The sequence below is a fragment of the Grosmannia clavigera genome (assembly GCF_000143105.1).
Source record: "Grosmannia clavigera kw1407 unplaced genomic scaffold GCSC_89, whole genome shotgun sequence".
Taxonomy (NCBI): Eukaryota; Fungi; Ascomycota; class Sordariomycetes; order Ophiostomatales; family Ophiostomataceae; genus Leptographium; species Leptographium clavigerum.
The window spans coordinates 70,407-91,376 of NW_014040569.1; the positions used below are offsets into that span (position 1 = coordinate 70,407).

Sequence of the window (20,970 nt, forward strand, 5' to 3'; positions counted from 1 at the left end):
GTCTAATTCTAATTTAACGATTAGAGGTCTGCTGCTCTTGCTTAGTCTGCCACTGGGAGTTCTGTTCTAGCTAGGCGAGGTTATAAATATAACCTTGGTAATCTTAACAAGGCTCTTTCGTCCGTCAGATTAGTGCTCAAAGCACTAGGTGCTTTACGAAGCGTATCGTAAAGGCTTTTCGGTTTATTTGTTTAGCTTCTCCCGGTCCTCTTAGGCCGGGCTTATAACCTGTAAAGGTTAAAGGAGGCTATACGTGGCGGTCATATAACGTGATGCACTGTGAGGAGCAGGAGGCTGAATAGGGTCTAGTGCGGGCGAAGGAGTGTTGTGTACTAAGGAAGAAATAGATACATTGCGACCCTTTTAGGGATCCGTATTAATACTAGTGCCAGGCCCCGCTTTTGTGCCTTCTAACCAATTACAGGCCTGTAAGGCTAAGTGGGGCGGAAGGGCTATAGTATGGCGGATTCTAATGCTTGACATTATACTATACAACCTTAAACTAGTGCTTAATTAGCTTAAAATACAATAAGGCTATTAGTAAAAGTAATAGCATTTACTAATACTACCTTTATTATTATTATTATTACTACCTAGTATGCCTACTACCTTATGCTAAATTAAGAAAGTAGCTAATAAGCTAGAAGACTAAATAGAAGAGACTTATAATAAGCTTTGCTAATTAATTAAAGGCTTAATTACCGTTGCTGCTAAATTAATTTAAATAAAGAAGGACCTAGGCTGCACTAAGCTTGCTAAATTAGCAAGAAGAAAAGCACGATTAAGAGCAAATACAAGCTTATAATTAAAAGGGACCCTTAACGAGAATACAGCCCGGGAGATGGTTGTTTAAAAGGATAAAGAGAGGGAGGCTAGAGAGCAGCGGGCGATTAAGGCTGCGGAGAAAAGGTACTACAACGCAATAAAGAAGTGGTCTATGGCTGCCGCGAAAAGGGCTAGGGAGATGAGAATCGAAGGGAGATTAGGCGTATATGAAATTCGAGAGGCTGGGAAGCGCATGCGCCGCTCAAAGCGAGGTTAAAGTAGGAGGTAGTAATAATACAGAAATAGTGCTCATTTGGCTGGTGACTATTTGGCTGGCTAGCACCACCTATGGTGGTGCGCGTTTTTCAACGCGAGCCCTGGGTGGGGCGGGGCACGAGTAAGACAAAATGACCAGTTACTCTTCTCATCATTCAAGAGTAGAATATTCCGTACCATTTCTAAATTCCCTCCCTTCTTCTTACTTTTTCCTCCCGCTTATCTACCGATACAAAGCTTGTTTCTTCGTTTTTATTACCACCCGTCTCTTTTCGCGTATTTTGCTTCGTCGATAATTGCCACCAACAAGTCCATGGAACCAACGAAAGCGGCAGGATCACCCACCCCGGCTAGTGCAGGGCCGAGCCCGCCAACTATTCCACTTAACCCCGGACCAAGAGGCGGTCAAAGCGAGCCGTCCCTAATACTTCCAACGGTGGCTCTCCCCACGAGTACGCTCAATAACTTTATCCGACCTGGGGACGAGCCGGGCGAAATTTTCGGCGACGATGACTCTGCCTTGGGCTCTGACGTTGGCAGCTCTACGGGCTCTATAACGTCGAGCATCTTGCATTATCGCACTCTAAACGGCCGCACCTACCACAATGACCGCAACAATACGCAATACTGGGGAGCGAACGATGATGCTCAGAACAACTCGGTGGACATCATGTACGTCTTCCCCATCAAATACTATCTCGAGCTCTGAATACCTCGTCTAACGCTCTTTAGGCACCATGCATTTACTCTTTTACTTGGCAACAAGCTTCATTTGGCTCCGCTACCAGACAAGGTCGAAAAGGTGCTCGACCTAGGCACTGGCACTGGCATCTGGGCAATGTACGATACACCCCTCTCCAATCTGTTGAACGTTTCAACATTGACTTAACTCTAGCGATTTTGCGGACGAGCACCCAGATGCTCAGGTGGTCGGTATCGACCTATCGCCCATCCAACCTTCCTGGATTCCTCCAAACGTATCATTGTACGAAGCCACCGGTGCCTATACTGTTCTGATAATACCAAGTTTTGCACGTTCTACTTTCTGTTAACACCTGCAGTCAGATTGATGACTTTACAGAGCCTTGGTCTTTTGAAGATAATTCGTTTGATTTTATCTACCTGCGCTGGCTTTGTGGCGCCGTCAGAGACTGGGTTAAGCTATTTTCTAAGGTTTACCGTGCCCTTAGACCGGGCGGCTGGATCGAGTCCTTTGATTTTGATAGCAAGTACCTGTCCGACGACGACACGCTAAACGATCAGACTGCCATCTACCAATGGGACCACATCTTCAACGAAGGCGCCCGCAAAGCTGGCTTGAACGTTACTTGCTTAACGTAAACAGGCACTCCCTACTTGCTTTTGATCTTCAAGCTGTCACGTCTATCACGAAATGTTATTGGTTCATCTTTCATTGTGCCGAACGTGACGAGAAAGTGTTGCATAAGGAGCTAAATACTCTGGTGTTCTATTCAACTTAAAAAATGAAATATATAAATAACGCTAAGTGAAGTTCCTTAGTTCAAGAGTCTGTAAGGCTACATTTGCAACCCAATTTCTCTTAAAGGGTACGTATCGCCTACCTTGATCAACTCTCCTACTGGTAATCCCTTAATGTTAGAATTAAGCAAGTAAAATATGTAGACGGCTCAAGAGTACAATGTAAACCTTTGTACTCGTAGATCATCTTGCAAGTTATATAATCTTAAGCTTTGAAGTGGCGGTATATAGGCTAGGGTACGGGATAACAAGAAGTAAAACGTATGCGAGGATTAATCAAAAAAAGGTAGTCTTTCATTAAGATACGCCTCGGCTAAACATAGCCATCGGCATACCCCTAGGCAGCCAGACATCGAAAAGCATTTACGTCGTAGAGCCTAATTTAATACCACGTACTCTGTACACTAAATCTTGAATACGTTTCCCAAACAAGACTCCTCATCAACCCATACTATGCGCATACTCTGAAACCGGCATAGTGTGTGGATTTGTTGGTGAAGGCCCCTTGAGAGTACGGAGTATATTAGACGGTGGGCCGCGTTACGTACATGACTTACGCTGTGTTTGACTCTTTCCAGTCGAAATCAAAAAAAAAAAAAGCTCGAGGCTCTAAACGTTAGCTACCATGATATTTGCTTAAGTCTAGTGAATATGTTACGGTGTGCGATTAGATGCTTGGATGGTACGCACATAAATGCTCGTAATTTTGTCTTGCTGACTACTGCCTATAATCAAAGGCCTTAAGCGTCTGCAACTGGTTCTTATACAACACATCTACACTCCGGTCCCCGAATTTTGACAGACTATACGACCGATGACCGAGTCAAATTCTCAGATGTATTTTTGATTTTGGGTCTGTGGTTTACCCCAATGAAGGACCGGCTTTAGCTCTTGGTATTCCCGATTAGGATCACATCCGTTTCAACGGCCCCCGGGGCCACCACCGCCTGGGCCACCAAAACCCCCGCCCTGACCACCCTGAGGGCCGCCGAATCCGCCCTGACCACTCTGGGGGCCGCCACCACCACCCTGGTGACCACCAAAGCCCCCAGGTCCGCCCCCCTGACCACCCTGAGGACCGCCGAATCCGCCCTGGCCACCCTGGGGACCGCCAAAGCCACCCTGGTGGCCACCAAAGCCTCCAGGTCCGCCCCCTTGACCGCCCTGGGGGCCGCCGCCACCGCCTTGCCCGCCGAAGCCGCCCTGGCCACCCTGGGGGCCGCCGCTACCTCCTGGCCCGCCGCCCGGTCCACCGTGATGTCCGCCCTCGTGTCCTGGACCGCCGCCGTGCATCTTTTCTCCGATTTTGTGTTCGAGGTGGTGGAGGAGACCCATGGAAGGTAGGTAGAGTATAATTGGGATTGTTCGTAAAAAGTGAGTTTTTCTGAGAAGACGAGAAGCGATGAGGAGTGATTGTTGTCAACAACTGCCACCTAGGTAATACAGGACTTAAGTAGTCAGATCAGGCGATAAGAGGGTCAGACTGTCCAAGTACGTCATTGTCATAAATCTGGGAAGACGCGCGGACTCTGCAGCTGTAGGGACTAGCTAGGCGAATAACAGCCTAAATGGCAGCTGCCAAGAGAATTTAGTCGTGGACTGATGACGTGGATTGCGATCGAGCTAGACAATACTTAACAAACTAACGCACCAGGCCCACTACTATGAACGAGAAGAGCTGAGATGTCGTACACAGATGGCCCGCTACTCTAAAAGATGAGCTGAGTTGTTACATAGTAGCATGACGAACACTGCCATAGGGGCAAGCAGCTGAGCTATCTCATACTTACACAGCAAGCTAGTCATCAATGGAACGCATTTGCGGAGCTTGGGCGGGACCAAGAGCTTCAAGTCGGACCTCGGCATCACATACTATGTAGGATGGTGTAGTGCCTCTGAACCGAGCCTTGACCGCCGCAATGGGAGGCAAAGTTTCCCAGAAGATCGCTCCAAAATACGAGCCTCATAAGAGGCCAATTGAGCAAATGCTCGCCATGCTGGGAAGGTTCGGCATGAAACCGAGTAAGAAGAAAAGAAGCAAGTGGTTTAGGTAATTTGAAAGCACTGTCGATTGGCATGAGGCCCCCTCGTTCGCCTGTTTGCCTCTCGCTTATCCCAAATACCGCCCGGGTCCGCGCCGGAATAGGACGTCTTTGCCCGCCATGGCGCAGGCTGCCCACCATGAAACGTTGACCTGGAGATAGCTGGTCTTCGGTACGACTGGACGGCCTAGTGGGCAGGGCACGGCACACCACCGTGGGTTTGAATTATGCATTACTATACGAACACGTCCACATCGTCGGCACCTTATAGCTTCTTAGCGGCGCTCTGCACGGCCAGCTATATACAGTCTCTCTGTAGGTTACCGCTGCTGCCGAGACTTGGTGGCGTTGCACGCCGTCGGTGAGGCTAGCTGCGACGAATCTCAGCTTGAGAAACTAGCCGAAAGTTGTGCGACATGGGCCTAGTATTGTATTATTAAGGTATTGTGTATGCTGTAAGCTCATACGGAGAGTACTTGCTGATTCTTTTACAACATAGACCAACATTTTCCTAGATTACGCCAATGCGGGCAGACTGAGAGCGTCCTCGAAGGGTATGGGCATGCAGGGAAACATGCAGCACGGCGCTATCTTGGCATTAACAATAATAGGGTGCATGGTCTAGGGGTATGATTTTCCCTTCGCATGGGAAAGGTCTCCGGTTCGAATCCGGATGTATCCATTTTTTGATTTCCCACATCTGTAATATCATATTGCCTCGTATGAAGTATTTTCATTTGCAACTGCATCGTCCGTGGTTTTTCCGTTTGGCTTCCTCTCTTTATGTCCCGTGAGGGTTTCTGTACATGATAACGCCAAAAACCCCATTCCATTAAGCTTTAAAGCCTCGTGGTCCTTCGAAAATAACGCTATTAAAATTGACTCGCTGAGATAGGCGAGTGAGTTCGGGTCACAGTTCACGATGACGTACCCCCGTCATCTAGTTAAGATAAAGTCTAGTAGGTCTTGATAAAAATCAAATATGGCCTGTAAATATTTTATGTTTCCCAATCTTGCTGTGGGAGAGTCGTCGGAACTGTATGCCGGTGCACTACCAACGGGTAATCTCCGCCATATCACGTCGCGGGATCAAAGAGACCGGTCCACCGCCTTTCGAACACCTTGAAAGCTGAGACTGTCTCTTGTTTCTGAAACCGCTTTGACATCTTATTACGTATGTGCATAAAGCCCGGACAGTCGTATCGTTGCCTACAGTCTGTCAGAGTGCCATATCCTCGTTTATGCTCACCGTTGGCCAAATTAGCCAAGTAATAGTCTACGTTACCACGAATGCGCACTACAACCCCTTGTGACTTGCAGGTCTAGTTAACGTACGCCGCAACGTGTTTGACATCACCGGTTTTCCTTGCTTATACTTGAAAAACGCATGGAGTAGCGCTGTTGTAGTACCGGCTATCGAGGCATCTTGCAGTCATCCTAAAATCTGAACAATAACAGTCGCTAGCTGCGGGCCTAAGCTAGTGCAGTCCGACAACCACTCGACACGCAAGCGTCATGCACTCTGCGATGCATCTGGGCGGATCGCCAAGATTTCCGCAATCACAGAACGAGCTTTGTCCCTGGCTCTAACTTTGCTCATATGTCTGTATCCATGTTCTCGGCTTGTGGATCCGCGCAGCTGTCGAGGAACACGCTACCGATACCGCTCAGATTCACAATCAACAAACTTAGTCTGAGCCGGCGGCTTCGTCCCGCTGATTCTATCAGTTTCGTATCGCCTAAGTACATGTGACCAGACATGTCACATGAAAGCTGGAAAGCAAATATATCACAAAGGAAGAATTGTAGTACCGACGACACTCCTCGATGTCTAATTTCAGTTTCAGCTACAGATTAGTTCCAGAGCCCCAACGAGAGCATAGCGGAAGTTGTTGTAGCCTATCAACTATCTGTTCAATTGTTTTTAGACCTATACCTTAGGATTTGGACCTTCGTCTAAGGCGTTGCATCTTAAGCCGCATTATTAGGGCAAAACATAATTTAGTCTCTTAACCATATCTTGGGCTTTTTTTCTATCTAGAAACTCTAGCCGGTCGACAATTTGTATCAACAATAATATCCTATGACCCTGATCCTGGGAATAGTGTACTTGTATATTTCCTTAGCTACTCGTGGAAAGACATTAGTCTACTGATGCACCTTTGCCCTCTTTACTATTTTCTAGGCACCACGTTTCTTAACCCATTAATCACAAACTGCAAGAGCATAAAGTTTGGCATAAATGGTAAGAGATGGTGTTGATTATTGCAGCAGATGATCGTTTAGTTCTAATGCGCACCGGCAGCTAAAACGAATATTCTATTAAGCCTCGTATGCGTCTTCCGTAAATAACTAAATTCCTATATCAATAGAAAGGGCATACGTATAAGATGAGCTTGCCAGCTCTGCGCAAGATTCGATCAAGGCAAGAACCTCACCGGCTATGTCTGCTATCTGGTCCCTGTTGCGGCTGATAGTTACTATTTTCTTGAAAGTTCTATTGGATTGTCATACCACCTGCACCAAGTGCAAAAGTAGGGATCCTATACCTTCCATCATAGTAGGCAGGGTTATATATGACTAATTCTGGTTTCAACAAGTTCTTGCCGTGATTCCAAAATATTTTATTAATAAGCAGCTGGCTATTATGCTGCGCAGTAAACTATTGCAACCGAAAAGTCAACTTGATGCAGGTCGCGTTTTCTTCCGCAAGGCTGACAGCCCGATGAAAGATAACTAAGAGACCCACCTGACATTTGAAATGACCGGCTTGAAAAACGGTAGTCACGTGAGCTAGTCCAATCCCCACTTCGGAACGGGAGAATGCCTCCCATCCCACCACTCACATCAGCTGCTATGATTCACGTATCGCAGTTGATTATACACCTCAACCGCTGCAGCAGCTTTGCGTGCGCTCGAAGTTCTATTCCCAAAATTAAGGAGCCAAGGAATATCTTGAATTCTGTCTTTCTTCTGCAAAACAAGCTCTGCTCAAGATACCAGCACCTTCTGCCAGCAGAGTCACGGACAGCCGTATCCAAGAGTGACTCTACTCGTCATGGCGAGCCCTCAGGCCTCTAAGATCGACAAGGCGAATCACCTTCTTCTGGTATTTTTTTTGCTTTTATCCTATTCATTATTTTCTATCGTCGATGTACTCTTTCGTTTTCATTTCTTATGTCTGCAACTATTGCCACTGTAAACCCGATCCGCCTGCTGACCACCCCACGCCCTTACAGGACCAGCCTCTGCTCCGGCTGCCATATGAGCTTTTGCGCAACAATTTCCGATCAGCACATTTTACTGTGGAGAAGGAGAGCGTTGCGGTCAAGAATGCGCTTCGAGAAGCAGCCACAGCCGGGCTCAACGGACGATTGTCGACAGAGGATGTGCTGCGCAGCCTAGATGCCATGGTGGTGCGGATGCGAGGCGTTAAGCGCAAGCTGGAGACTGGCGCAGCCGAGGAGGACCGACTGTACAGCCAGGTGGACGCTCGGACAGCCCACCTGGCCGAGTTGACCGACATCCACAGCCTCGACGACGTAGCCTACGAGGCGTGGAGCCGGCGCCGTCTGGATCGCCTTCTGGTCGACTATCTGCTGCGGCACGGCTACGCCGCGAGTGCAGAGGGCTTGGTAGAAGGGGTAGGCGGGATCGGAACGAGGGGGGCCGAAGACGACGGAAGCAAAGGCACGAAAAGCATAAGCACTACAACCTCCGAAGTGCCCAAATCCGCCAAGTACACAGGAAACCTCCGCGACCTTGTCGACATGGACACGTTTGCTAACATGCGGCGAATCCGCATGCGGCTACTTCGAGACCACAGCGTCATTGAGGCGCTGGCCTGGTGCGCCGACAACAAGAAGGAGCTGCGTAAGATGGAAAGCCGGCTCGAATTCATGCTGCGGTACCAGCAGTACATCGAGTTGGCGCGCACGCAGGAGCCTGCGCGACTGGCCGACGCCGTGGCCCATGCGCGGCGCCACCTGTCCCCTTGGCACACCATTTTTCCAGCCGAGTGCCGCCAGGCCGCCGCTTTGCTCTGCTACCCGCCGGCCGAACCGCCGGCCGAGTACGCCGAGCTCTGGAGCCTCGAACGCTGGGCGGTTCTGGCTGACCTCTTCACCACGACGCATTACCAGCTGCTCGCCCTACCGTCAGTACCGCTGCTGCACCTGGCTCTTTCGTCCGGCCTGTCTGCACTGAAGACGCCAGCTTGCCACTCGTCTTCGCCTGCCGGCGCCACCCTACCGGTGGACCTCTTGGATGCTGATGACGGCGACGACGACCGCGGCCACGATCATCGCCAGGAGACGCCCACTCCTACATTTTCCCCCTCCACCACTCAGGTCGGCGCATCCGTCTGTCCGATCTGCTCGCCCGAGCTCAACGAGCTGGCACGTTACGTCCCCTATGCCCATCACAGCAAGAGCCACGCTGAACAGGACACAATGATGCTACCCAACGGCCGCGTCTACAGCCTTGCCCGGCTGCATGAGTATGCCCGCAAGTCGGGCCTCGCCCCCGGCATCATCAAGGACCTGCGCACCGGAGACATCTATCCCGTCGACCAGCTGGTCAAGGTGTTTATATTTTGAGCCTTGTTCTTATCTTTCTTATTGCTTCTGTCTCTAATTTGGGATACTGCGCTTTGCTCGGGAAATGACGCAGGACGGCGTTTTCGTATAGCATGCTCACTTCTCACAGGCCCTCCACACATAGCGAATTCATATCCATTGACCTTTTGTAGTTAAAAAGCCATTCTCCGTTTTACGGAAGAAGCTGTTGTGACTAAGGCTATACAGTGTACAAAGAAAGAATAGCACACGGGCACAAATAAGGGGGAAACGACAAGGGGGAAAGAAACCCGGTTAAAAAAGATACAAGAACACCATTGCCCTCCTTTCCATATCCCTCGTCTGAAAGGAAGATAGAAAGAGAAGTATAGAAGTCGAAAACGAGGGACACCGGCCGGCAATATAACAGAGGACATCTGAGATGCAGAGTACGAGCACCATCAATCGTCTTGTCTCATCTCTAGTTGTGCTGGCCGGCAGACATCCTCTGCTTTTCAGCCGCCCAAGCAAATCAAACACAAGAGAAATCAATCCCGATTGCTCTGAACGAAGGACCCTACCATCCGTTTATTCTTCTTTCCTTCTTTTCTCTATCCCTCTCTCTCCAGTCCCCCCTGCCTCTCTCTCTACTTCTCACCGATTTCCTCCAAAAGCGAAGCTGCCAAAGACACCCCCTCCACCGCCAGGGGTCATAGGCCCCATGCCCATGCTGTTCGTGTTGTGGCTGCCTGCAGCCGGCGTGCTCACTAGCCCAACTGTGGTCGTATGTGGCGTGCTTGGCGTGCCGTTTCCGTTCGGAGTTTCATCTGTCGTAGCGGAGGCTCCGCTGACCCCGTTGGTGCCGCCGGCCGTGTCTGCCGCAGCCGCATTACCACCGTTACTTCCAGGGTTATTGCCGACGCCAGCGCCGGTACCACCAACATTGCCACTGCCAAGGCCGCCGACACCGCCTCCTGTGCTGAATCCGAGCGTGCTACCCAAACCCGAAACTGACGCTATATCTGGTACCATCAGTCCCCACACTTTGCCAACCTGCTCGTCTGGGATCTCGCCGTGGAAGATCTTTTCGCGCATCTGAAAGAAGACGCGGCCGGTGAGCAAGCTGTCAGAGCCAGCCTGGTGGGCGGCGCCGACACGCTTCACCTTTAACGCATCGGCAATGTTCTCGAGCCCGGACTTGTGCTCAAACTTCTGCAGCACCTCGGCCGACGCCTGATCCGCCGGCATCAGCTGGCCTGAGTTGTGCAGCCGGATGGCATGCTTCATAAGGTGCTTGACATCATACGTGGACGGGAAGTAGAGCTTCATGATCTGGTCAAACTCGATCTCATCGGTCGGTAGTGGCTTGCAGTGTAGCAATTTTGTCAAGTACCCAAAGTCGTAGCCGCCGTGGAACGAGATCCAGTGTACACTCTCAAAACATACCAGACCCGACGGAATCAGCAGCGCCGCAAAGTCCACCGGGTCAATGCCGTCGCGCTCCATCACCGGAAAGTCGATGCCCGCCTGCACCAGAGAGTCGATCGATGTCTGGTTATACATGTCGTCCTTAAGCGAAAACTTGAAGTTGAACTGCCACGAGTACGGCAGCGCACCCGCCTGCATCCCGGCCCGTCGCCCGGCCATGGCTGCCCCCAGGGGGCCACTCAGCTCGACTGCAGAGTCTGCCGACACCGTTCGTGGTGGTGGTGTCTCGCCGTCTTCGTTGAAAAGCGTGATTCCAATCTGAATTACCCTGAGCAGATCCACGTTTGTCCGCAGACATTGGTAGTGGTAGTCGCTCTTGCCCCGAAAACTGCCCATTGGGCGGGACACAACGCCTGGAAACTCGGTGTCCTGCAACCCACAAAATGTCAGCCGAGAACAAAGACACCAGATGCCCGTCGTATCAGACTTACCATAGCAATATACGGATACTTGTCCACCAGGTCTCGCAACGACGCCATCTCCTCGTGCAAATTGTGCTTCCACACCTCCCGTATCCTGCCCTTGGTCTGCATCCGGCTTGGATGTAGCTCGCCCAGCACCTGCAGCTGCGGGTGGTGGCCATGGTGCTGGTGCGCCGCCGCTGCCGCTGCTGCCGCTGCTTGTACTTGTTGGTGGTGCAGCTGCTGCTGTTGCTGTTGGTGTGATTGTTGTTGCTGCGCTGCTTGCTGTGCTGCTTGCTGCTGCTGCAGCTGGGCTCCGTGGGCAAACCCCATCCGTGCCGCTTGGCTGGCGAGCCCAGATGCGTCTGCACCCACGCCTAAGCCGCCACCAGGGTTCATGCTGCCGGCCGCCGCCGCTGCTGCCGCGAGGCTCAGCGCGCCATTTCCAAAAGGGTTGTTGAGCTGAGCTGCTGCCGCTGCTGCCGCCGCCGCCGCCGCGTTGGGGTTGAGATAGGATGGCTGGCCGAGAGGGTGCTGGGCGCCAGGGTGACCGACCTGGGGATGTGTGGAGAACTGCTGGTGGTAGGAGATGGCGTTGGGTCCGCTCTGGAACCGCGACACCGGTGGAGGCATGCTATACTATTGCAGATATCTCTAGTCCCAGTAATACATGTGTAAGAAGAGACTTGAGGGGGCGGGAGAAAGTACGGTCGCTCGAATCAGAGGGATGCGTTTGCTTGTCCCTCTTCTTGTCTTATTACTTCGTGAGCCGACAAGATGAGAGGGATTGCACGAGCTTTGCTGGCAGAAAATTGACGTCAGAGCCGTGATCTTTCCGGTACAAATAGACACCAAGTGTATGCCAACTGCAGTCTCGATCAGGGACAAAGTCTGCAGTCTCTCTCCAAAACCCACCTCTAATCGTCTGCAAAGTTGCTAGCAGATTGTGAACGAGACGCGGTCGCGAAGAGTTGGATACTGCTCTTTGAACGAAAACAGGACGGTCGATTCGCAAGGCTGCGTAAAATTTCCGACGTTGTCGTGTCAATGTGCGGGTTACTGGGGAGCTGGTAGCGAGAAACAGGCACTGAATGGGGACTTTGTCATTGTCAAGTCTCTTTCGAGGGCGCTTTGTGATGTCGTCGTGGGGAATGGCAGTCCGGGTTATCTTCTAATCCGGACTCTTGTCTGGACTTACTCATATCGGCGGAGTATTTATTATGTAAGCAATGTACAAGTCACGTGCTCGATCCGCAACATGCGAGACTTACCACGGCAGGCCGCTGACGGGACCACTTGGCCCAATCCGAAGCGTTTGATTATTTTGCGGCCTTCCACCCAAAGTTAACTCTTTGATTTTCCACGTGCCGTTATCACGAATCCGCAACGTCCCGACTGCAGACCGCGCCACGCCAGCTTCCACCGCCATTGCCACTTCCGTTGTCCGTTCAATTGATCAACATGCATCCGTCAAGGTGAGTGACGGGCCGGCAATCTAGAGAGAGTGGGCATGGGAGACTGAGAGAAAGCGCAACACGGCTCGGACGACGGGGCCCAGCCAAGCTGGACAGACATGGCACAGACACAGACAGCTGACCGCTCTCTGCACAGAGCACTCCGGTCACACGGCCAGGAGCACAATATCACCGGGTTCGACATCAAGGCCCTGCACAAAGCGAGCTCTCCGCCGCGGTACGACCCGTGGGAGCGGTAGTGAGTTTCCGATCTCCCCACATCTACTGAGTCCTGCTGCTGACATTGCTTCCCTTCAGCGAGGCCTGGCGCTACCAGGGTCACTTCACTCGGTGGAACAGATTCAAGCGCGGCTTTCCCGGCCTCGGCATCGCTACGGTCGCCTTTGCCGCCTACTGCGGCTACGAGCACTTTTTTATGAGCAGCGACGACCATGGTCACAGCCACGCTGAGGAGCACCACTAAGCTGGCAGCAGGAAGCTTTTATGGGGGGTGTCTAGTGCTGCAAGTTTGAGCTCTGACTCAAGCTATCGGGAGTCGTGCTATCTTCTTGCTCCCTTGAACATGAACGAGGCAGACACATTTCGGCTAAAATGGAATAAAACATGACAAAAAAGAAGAGCAGATCACGACGGAGAAGTGCACGCGCACAGCTTTACACGCTGAAGTAAAGAAAACAAGACCAGGCGAAGGATGAAGGGCAAATAAGCAATTGTCAAAATGTCATATGATATACCGATTTTTCTCGGCCATGCACTATCGCCCCGGTCACCCTTGGCCGGCCACCGTAGCCTGCTATCGCCCAGATCCGGACTACGCTCACTCTATCTGTCAGTCTTCAGTTTGGGTCGTATCATGCATCAAATAAAAAAGAGGGAAATGAGCCAAGCGGACGCCTGCCTATTGCCCAATGTTGATCCCGTGGACCGCATCCAGCGCTCCATCAACGGCCACTTCCAGCTGGCCGACGCGCTGCTTCAGTTGCTTGTTTTCGTCGCGCAGCAAGCTAACCGTGTTCCAGGCAAAGCTAGCATCTTGACCCCGGCAGTTGCGGCAGCTAGGCAGCCCCCGGACCTCAGGATCGTCCTCCTTTATGGCTGACGTCACGTTCTTAACAAGTTTTTGAAACGGGTTCAATGGAAGTCCGGATGATGAAACGGGCTGCTTGCTTGCTCTTGCAGAGGACGAGCCCAGCGCTGCAACACGTGGGTGTGCTGCCATTGCTGAGGCCGGCGCTGCCACCGGTGCCAGCCCATCGACGCTGTCGCAGTTGCCGTTGATGCTCACGGCCGCAATAGTGGGGCTTCGCGAGCGGGAAAATACGCTGCTCTCGTCGTCAGGCGTGCTCTCTTCACCCTCGTCCGAATCCTCGTAGCTGCCGTCGGACTTGAGGCTCTTCCGCCACCTTTGCTGCCGTTGCTGCTGCCTTTGTCGCTGCTGCTGCCGCTGGGCTGCCTCGACGCCCAGATCTTCTGAGATGGAAATTGCGGTTGTCGTCTGATTGTCGTCGTCATCGTCATCATTATCGTCATGTCTTACTGGTACGCCAGACATGCCTGATACCAGCATCGCCCGCTCCTGGGCGCGGGCCTGTTTTTCGGCCTTCAGGTCGTCGTTCAAGACTTTCAGATCTTTCTCCTGCTGAGCCGCCCTGCTGGCCATGCCCTCCAGCTGCATCTTGAAGTTTTGCGCGCGCGTCTCGGCCTCCTCGAGCTCCTCATCGCGGGCGCTCTGGTCGGCCACTAGGTCCAACATGGCCATTGTGCGTTGCCGGTATGCGGCCTGGAAGCGCATCAGCGTACTCAGGGCGTTGGTCTCCAGAGTTTTGTAGGCTGACGGTGAAAACGCATCTCGGTCAGATGGCCGGCCTGACGGGAAAAGGGCAGCGCCAAGGTCAAGGTGGTAAAACTCATCCTCCTCCATCAGCTGCCGCCGGTCCAAGACTGCTACGTCCGGACTGCTCGGCGACGGCTGCTGCGTCAGGCGCGAGAACAACTGCGAGAAGCGCGACGGCGACGTGGCACTGGGCGGCCCTAGCGAAGGCGTAGCCGCCAAGTTGCGAGACGTCGCAGACGTCTCGCTCGCCAGCGACAAGGGCCGGCTCTTGCCGGTGTCTGCGCCCACGCGTAATGTAGCCAGCGGAGCCGGCTCTGGTGTCGCAGTTCTTATCGGCGTGCTACGACCTGGGCTGCCTGACCTGGGCTCGCGTGAGAGCCAGGAAGACAGCCCTCCTCCTGTCACAGGACTGCTGGCGTCGACGACGGTGGTGCCGATGCTGGCCGGCTTGTCTCTGTTTCTGTTTCTGCTACTCGTATAGGTTGTGTAGATATCGGCGCCTCGCCTTGTTCTGTCGTCTCCCAGGTAGGATGCCATAGTGTGGTCGTCTTGTTCGTCGTCCCCCTCGTCATCGTCCTCGTCCACGCTGCTACTGCTGATGATGTCGCTGCCGCTGCTGTCGCTGCTGTCGCTGCTGCTCCGTCCTTCCTCCTCGTCCGCGTCGTGGCCGTTGGCCTTTTTGTACGGCGGTATCGGCGGCCGGCCTGGCGTAGACTTTCGGTCTGGCGAGATGGCCCGACCCAGAGACTTGCCGATCGAGGCAACAGCCGGGAACAAGTTCGGGATAGACTGCTGGCGGTGGTGTGCAAGAAAGGTCCGTGAGGCCGTCGACAGCGAGGGGAAGGGCGACGAGGCGTATGGGGGTGGACGCAGGGGGGGCGTCCGTATTGGCAAAGGCGTTGTGATACTCCTGGACAGGGCGCAAATAGCTGGAAATTTCGCTGTAGCCGTAATCGCTGCCCGAGTAGGAGTTGTAGGAGCCGCAGCCCAGAGAAGAAGAGGAACGGAGCCCACCAGCAGCACTGCGGCCAGGGGTGGGAGAGCCGGTGCCAGGCCTTGAAGAACTCGAAGGACGGACACGCTGCGGGCGACGTGGCGACGGCGATGGAGAGGCGTTCATATTGGCAGGCGTAATGCGGATCCCCCTATTAGCATGGCCTGATAACTAAAGTGTCAGGTGGACGGGGGCTAGGGTGTCGTTGAAACAGAACTGTCCCTCGTTATAAGAGGGGCGGTATGATTACAGGGGAAAGAGGAGGAGAGAGTTGTGCCAGCTCGAGCTGCCATGAAAATCGGCCTGGAGCCTGAAGAAATGGTAGGGATAATAAATACGGCATAAACAAGTGGGAGCTGGAAAGAAAATAAGGGGGAAATTGTGTAAAAAATACGAATAAAAAAGAGCAAAGCTAAGGAGACCCTTATTAGCAGACAGACGAGGAAAGAAAGCAAGCACATAGAGTCGCAAAGCGGCTTCTCGGCTCGGTTGCACGAGTGAAAACAAACGGGCAAGAGGAGAAAGAAAGGCGGGCTCGATGGCATGCAAAGGCAATCGACTTCTCAATTGTTAGTGACGGTTGCCGTGGGGAGGACGCTAAGCGGTGGGCTTTTAACTGCGGAGTGACGCCACAGCGATCTTATAGGCGTTGCCACTACTTTGTAGGCTTCCACAGCGCACAAGCCGATACTACGGGTAATACGGAGTAACTCGTTAGCAAAAATATTGACAGAAAAGACGGGCTCACAACACCCGGCATGAGGGAAGGGAAAAAAAGGCTGACAGACGACGGGGCCAACGCAGCAGGTAGTGGGGAAGCCAGACTCCTCTTTGGGGGGCATTGGGCCAGAACAACACGATCGGGCACTGCCACGAGTGCAAGGGAGATAAGATGTGTTCGTGGTCAGAGGTGCAGTATCGAAGCCGGTGGGCCTGTCGATCCGATCTTGTCAAAACGGTAATATACATAGTACTCCGTACATAGCTGAACAGCAAAGCAGCTTTCTTTTGAGACCACTTCTTGTAGGTTGGATTGCAACACACCAGGATGCATTAAACTCGTTATAAGCCTTGCGAAGCGTCGTAAGATACAAGGGGGGGGCACCCAAAAAAAAAATAAGAGAGAAGAAAAAGGAAGAAGAAAAAAACGGCTCTCTCTCGCGGCCCGGTGAGGTGTTCCCCCTCTTCCTCCCTTTTCCCAGACAGTATGCAGCGCGGCCGGAACAAACGCCAGACGCCCATCCCGTGTATTCCCGTGCGTTTCCAGACCATTCCCCAGGACGGCAGTCACAGGCTCCCAGACGCGTGTTTTTGTGATCTTGGACAAGCTCTGTGAAAGCTCTTGGGGAGCTCTTGGGGAGCTCTTTGGCCTCTTAGACTCGTTTGAAAAGCCACATTCTCTGAAAGTCTCTCTGCTACCTCAGTAGAAGGACTCCACAATGGTGTCCTTGAGCGCCGTGTTGATGTGGCCGGGCCCCGGGTGGGCGGCACCGTCGCCGCCGAGGCGGAAGACGCTCTCGATGACGCTCAGCTCGGTGGCGGTGGTGTCGAGGCCGGTGACCGCAAGCCAGTCGTTGACGACCATGCCGCCGCCGATGACGCTGCTACCGCGGTTGACAGAGCCAGCGACGAGTGGGACCTGCAGTAAGCTCGACAGCTCGTCCTGGTCCTGCACACTCGTCTTGGGGTGCACCAGTCCACCCTGGTTAGTGAGGGCCATGTAGGAGCCGACAAGGACGTTGTCGGCGACGGTCTGGCGGAAGACCTCGACGCCGAGCACGTCGGCAATAATCTCTTCCGTCTCCCGCTCCACGTCTGGATGCACCAGCGCAATATGGTCGTTGGCCACGATCACATTGCCCAACGCCGACAGCCGCTCCTCGACTCGCCGGATCTTGATCGCGTCTGGTAGCGAGTTGCGCAGGTGCTGCAGCTCCTGGTCCGTCGTACTCGTCGGCACCAGCAGTCCGTTGCGGTTTCTGCAAGGTCAGCATCTAGGATGCGCACACTCACACATCTTCACCCTCTCTTCACTCACCCTGCTGTTAACCGCCCCACAATCCGTGTGCCTGCAATGGTCGTCCGGCAGATGGGAACGACATCCTGCAGCTCGGCCTCGAAGATGCTGTAAAAGTTCTCGCTCGCTCCAATAGCCACCAGCGCATACGAGTTGGTGAGGTTCGCAAACACGCCAACCCTGTCTCCGTCAGCATAACGGGACGCAAAAAGAAGGAAGACCGGTCCAGGGCCTACTCATTGGAATTTTCGAACTGCGCGCGAACCGCCATGATTGCTTCTGTCACGCGAGTTTTCGAGAACTGTCGGTGGGATGGAGGGGCAAACGGAAACAGGGAAAAGAGGCGGAATCACACTGTGGAAAGAAAGCCCAGATGGTATGACTGCTATCGTCCGTTCTTCTGATCGTTGGCAAGACCGTTTCGAGCGAGGTTGAGAGGAACCGGCAAACCTATTTTTTATAACGAAAGGCGGACTCGGCTCTGCTTTCTCTCATTGGCACACAAAAAAATTGGACAAACTCTTTGCAAGAAGCTTCGCCCCCCTCACCATTTCCGGCATAGCGTCGTGAACCCCACCATAGTCGTGCAGGCGAGCAGTCAGCGGCCATGACTCACAAGGCTGATATCACTGGTGCGCAGCTACATGCTACTCACAATGAGTGATAATTGGTAAATACAGAGTACCTGTGCAGGACTCCCCCCTCCTAAACGCCCATCTCATTTCGGTCGTGTCGGTCGTTTCCCCATAATCTCCTCATCTCAGCTCTAGCGAGGGAAAGTACCGCGGCCCAGCAAAGCCTTTTGCCACAACGCCCTGAATGTCAATGTTCCCAGCAATGTCCTGGCGCGGGTTCCACATTTTTAGAAGAATGTACCGCGCCGTCACAGGTGGATTGAAGCGTATGGTGCATCGCGTCCTGTTGTTCGCAATATGAAACTTGGCAGAGGGTGCGATTGTCCCTGGAACGCTGCCACTGCCACTTCCACGGCTGTTTGCAAATGGCGTGTTCGAAAATTGGGCAAACGGAGACCTACTGCCGTCCTCGTCTTCGTCCTCGTCGTCTTCGAGATCGTCCTCATCCTCGTCCTCGTCCTCGTCCTCGTCCTGCCCATCCGCGTCGTATCTGCCGTCATAGTTGCCCCGGCCAGCTCGGCTTCGTCCTTCCGTGCCCCGATCGCCGCCGGTATCACCGCGGGGAGAGTCTGGTGATGAGGCCGCAGCAGCATCCTGCAGCTCGTAGAGATCCGTGTAGTCGTCGTCCTCGTCATGTTCTTCGAAAATGTCTGCGCCACCAGCGTCCCAGGTGATGAGGTGTGTGCCGTAGGGAGAGGACTCGTCGTATGGCGGTAGCCTGCGGCGCGAGCGGTTGCGCATAGGCGTCGGGCTCCAGCCTGACGCCCCCTGTTGCCGTCCTCCCCGGCGTGCTCCCCTGGCGCTGCCGCTACCACCTCCTCTTCCAGGAGCATCGTCATTCTCGTCGTCACTACATTCGGTCATGACCTGGAAGTGGGGCGGATTGCTCGCCCCCAGTTCGCGGTGAGCCCGAAACGGCGCATCGTCATCGTAGCCGCTCGTAATGAAGTCGTAAAGATCGTTGGTAGTCCCGTTGCGGGGATCTTCATCGACAGCCGCCTGATCATTGGTGGTATTCAGATCATCGGCCAGACGCTCCGCCGTCATCCGAGCGGTAGTATACAGTCGCAAGGTGTTGAGTGTACTAGCGCTAGAAGGATGTGCAGGTGCTGCGGGTGGGGACATGCGGTCGACATGGAACTGATTCGTGCTCAGCAGCTCGTCCCTAGTCATGGAAAAAAAGACGAGGCCTTCCCGAACACTACCCATAGGCAATCTGGGTCAGTCTTACGGCCCCCAGGCACGCGTGAGGGAGAGAGGGGGAGAAGGAATAGTAGAAAGAATCCTCACGGTGATGAGTAGTTTCGGCCAGGGGCTTTGATGATCAGCTCTTTAAGGCTAAAGGTGGTGCAGCCTTGGTGCTGCAGGACAATGTTGCAACGATTCCCCTTGGTACAGTACACGGAGTTGTCGCTCTTGAGGATGTTCTCGGCGGCATAGAAGCCGCCGTCAGAATACAGGCCGCCGTCGCAGCTGACAATCTCCATGGTCAGTCGGCCAGGCTCAACCTGGCCGTAGCGGCCGTATCGGAAGCCTTTGAAGGCAGGCATGGCGGTCCTGTCAGAGTCGAGTCGGCGGCGCTTGGCCAGACGGCTGCCGTCCTCGGAGCGGGAGGATTCGCGGCGGCTGCCAGCGCCAGCTCCGGGGCGTGACGACATGTTGGTGAGAGAGTGGGGGGTTTGGTAGAGCAGATGTATAGGAGCTTGGCCGGGTAGTTGGCCGGTCAGAGATAGATCAACGGCGATGGTGCGGTCTAGCAGAGTGCGCAAGTGGGTGTTGGCATCATCCAGGCTGCGGCCTATAGCATCGAGCGTGGAGATGAGGCTGGTGACGGACGACACGGTCTGTCGAGACACTCGCCTGTCGGTGGACGATGTCGATCGGGGGTGGGAGAAGCGTTGCTGGAGCCGGGGCTGGGACTGCAGGCCAAATCTGTGCGCAGCGGTTATGAGAATGTCCTGGGTGTGTTGCCAAGAGCGGTCTGGCTCGGGAGGCATGCCCGGGCGACGCTTGTTCGCAAACGCAAGGGGCGTGTCTAGAGGGGAAGAGATGGCCGTCGGGATCAAACTCGAACGTTGTTGGGCTCCTCGTTGGTGGCAGAGGGACGGAAGTTTCTCGGGACGGCAAGGACTAGGTTCGTCAACCGATTCGGACTGGGTCAGCCCCAAGGTGTTTGGTCAGCAAAAGCGATTTCGAGTCGGTTTTCGGGCTTCCCGCAATAGGGAACACAAGGCGGGCAGTTCGAGTTCGTTTTCGTGGCGGCCACAAGGGCAGAGTGCGCCGTCGTTCATTGGAGTAAGAGGGGGTTTGTCGTCTGCGTATGATTTCTCTGCGTTATCCACTCGGCATAGAGAAGAAATAGAGGAAACGTTGCTCGGCGGGGCCGGTAGAGAGAGACAGGGCAAAGAGAGAAGCGAAGGACGAGTAAAAAAAGGGTCGGTGCGGGCGTGTTGCTGGTCGGTCTTGTCGTGCTCCGTACTCCGTATGCACACATGTATCTCCTTGGTCCTACTGGCTAGTCTGCAGAGTCCCGGCCGTGTGACTGTGAGGACGACATGGGGGAGGGGCGATCGGTTGCGTGGTTGAGTTGATGCCGGTCAGAGTTGCTGCAAACGGGCGTTTCTTTAATTTGAGTGCAACCCAGACAGTATTAAGTGTTGTTTGGCGTGCTAGAATGGGGCACTGCTCCGCACATGCATGGAGGGGCTGGCGGGCACAGTTTAGCATGCAGGTTTTCGCTAGTCCTGTTACATGCATAGACGGAACGGAGTACGGATAACACGTTCTTATTAGCGAGGCTGTCTTCACTAATATCGGCAGCCACGTTTTTAAGCCTGCCTTAAATTCTTACATAAAAGTAAGTTGACCTGACCGCAAGGTGAGCTCGCCAAGCCTGCCATTTTCCTGTTGTCTAGCCTTCTGGCGGCCTGGACAAGATCTCGACACCCGCTCACAAAAAGGCTGAAAGCTGAAGGCCGAAGCAAAGC

The 20,970-nt window shown here is 53.5% G+C and overlaps 7 protein-coding genes across 7 annotated transcripts; 3 read left to right on the forward strand and 4 right to left on the reverse strand.

Annotated features, from left to right (window-relative positions):
• Window positions 1-1,354: 1,354 nt before the first annotated feature.
• Window positions 1,355-2,382, forward strand: CMQ_5593 (sam dependent methyltransferase; the record flags this gene model as incomplete). Its single annotated transcript, XM_014313180.1, has 4 exons — window positions 1,355-1,713; window positions 1,774-1,881; window positions 1,937-2,026; window positions 2,103-2,382. 4 exons carry the CDS (start codon window positions 1,355-1,357, stop codon window positions 2,380-2,382), a joined length of 837 nt encoding a protein of 278 aa, XP_014168655.1.
• Window positions 2,383-3,462: 1,080 nt separating this feature from the next.
• Window positions 3,463-3,834, reverse strand: CMQ_5501 (uncharacterized protein; the record flags this gene model as incomplete). The annotated part of the gene is made up of 1 exon (XM_014313088.1): window positions 3,463-3,834. One exon carries the CDS (start codon window positions 3,832-3,834, stop codon window positions 3,463-3,465), a length of 372 nt encoding a protein of 123 aa, XP_014168563.1.
• A 3,807-nt stretch (window positions 3,835-7,641) lies between these two features.
• On the forward strand, window positions 7,642-9,181 carry CMQ_5545 (negative regulation of gluconeogenesis protein; the record flags this gene model as incomplete). Its single annotated transcript, XM_014313132.1, has 2 exons — window positions 7,642-7,692; window positions 7,823-9,181. The coding sequence occupies 2 exons, from the start codon at window positions 7,642-7,644 to the stop codon at window positions 9,179-9,181; spliced, it is 1,410 nt and encodes a 469-aa protein (XP_014168607.1).
• A 612-nt stretch (window positions 9,182-9,793) lies between these two features.
• On the reverse strand, window positions 9,794-11,160 carry CMQ_5726 (ccr4-not core complex subunit; the record flags this gene model as incomplete). Its single annotated transcript, XM_014313313.1, has 2 exons — window positions 9,794-10,996; window positions 11,059-11,160. 2 exons carry the CDS (start codon window positions 11,158-11,160, stop codon window positions 9,794-9,796), a joined length of 1,305 nt encoding a protein of 434 aa, XP_014168788.1.
• A 1,329-nt stretch (window positions 11,161-12,489) lies between these two features.
• Window positions 12,490-12,966, forward strand: CMQ_5485 (NADH-ubiquinone oxidoreductase b12; the record flags this gene model as incomplete). Its single annotated transcript, XM_014313072.1, has 3 exons — window positions 12,490-12,503; window positions 12,640-12,741; window positions 12,801-12,966. 3 exons carry the CDS (start codon window positions 12,490-12,492, stop codon window positions 12,964-12,966), a joined length of 282 nt encoding a protein of 93 aa, XP_014168547.1.
• A 435-nt stretch (window positions 12,967-13,401) lies between these two features.
• On the reverse strand, window positions 13,402-15,457 carry CMQ_5619 (uncharacterized protein; the record flags this gene model as incomplete). The annotated part of the gene is made up of 2 exons (XM_014313206.1): window positions 13,402-15,126; window positions 15,188-15,457. 2 exons carry the CDS (start codon window positions 15,455-15,457, stop codon window positions 13,402-13,404), a joined length of 1,995 nt encoding a protein of 664 aa, XP_014168681.1.
• A 1,294-nt stretch (window positions 15,458-16,751) lies between these two features.
• CMQ_5520 (eukaryotic translation initiation factor 6) lies at window positions 16,752-19,980 on the reverse strand (the record flags this gene model as incomplete). Its single annotated transcript, XM_014313107.1, has 4 exons — window positions 16,752-17,310; window positions 17,370-17,528; window positions 18,132-19,148; window positions 19,274-19,980. 4 exons carry the CDS (start codon window positions 19,978-19,980, stop codon window positions 16,752-16,754), a joined length of 2,442 nt encoding a protein of 813 aa, XP_014168582.1.
• Between the last annotated feature and the right edge of the window lie 990 nt (window positions 19,981-20,970).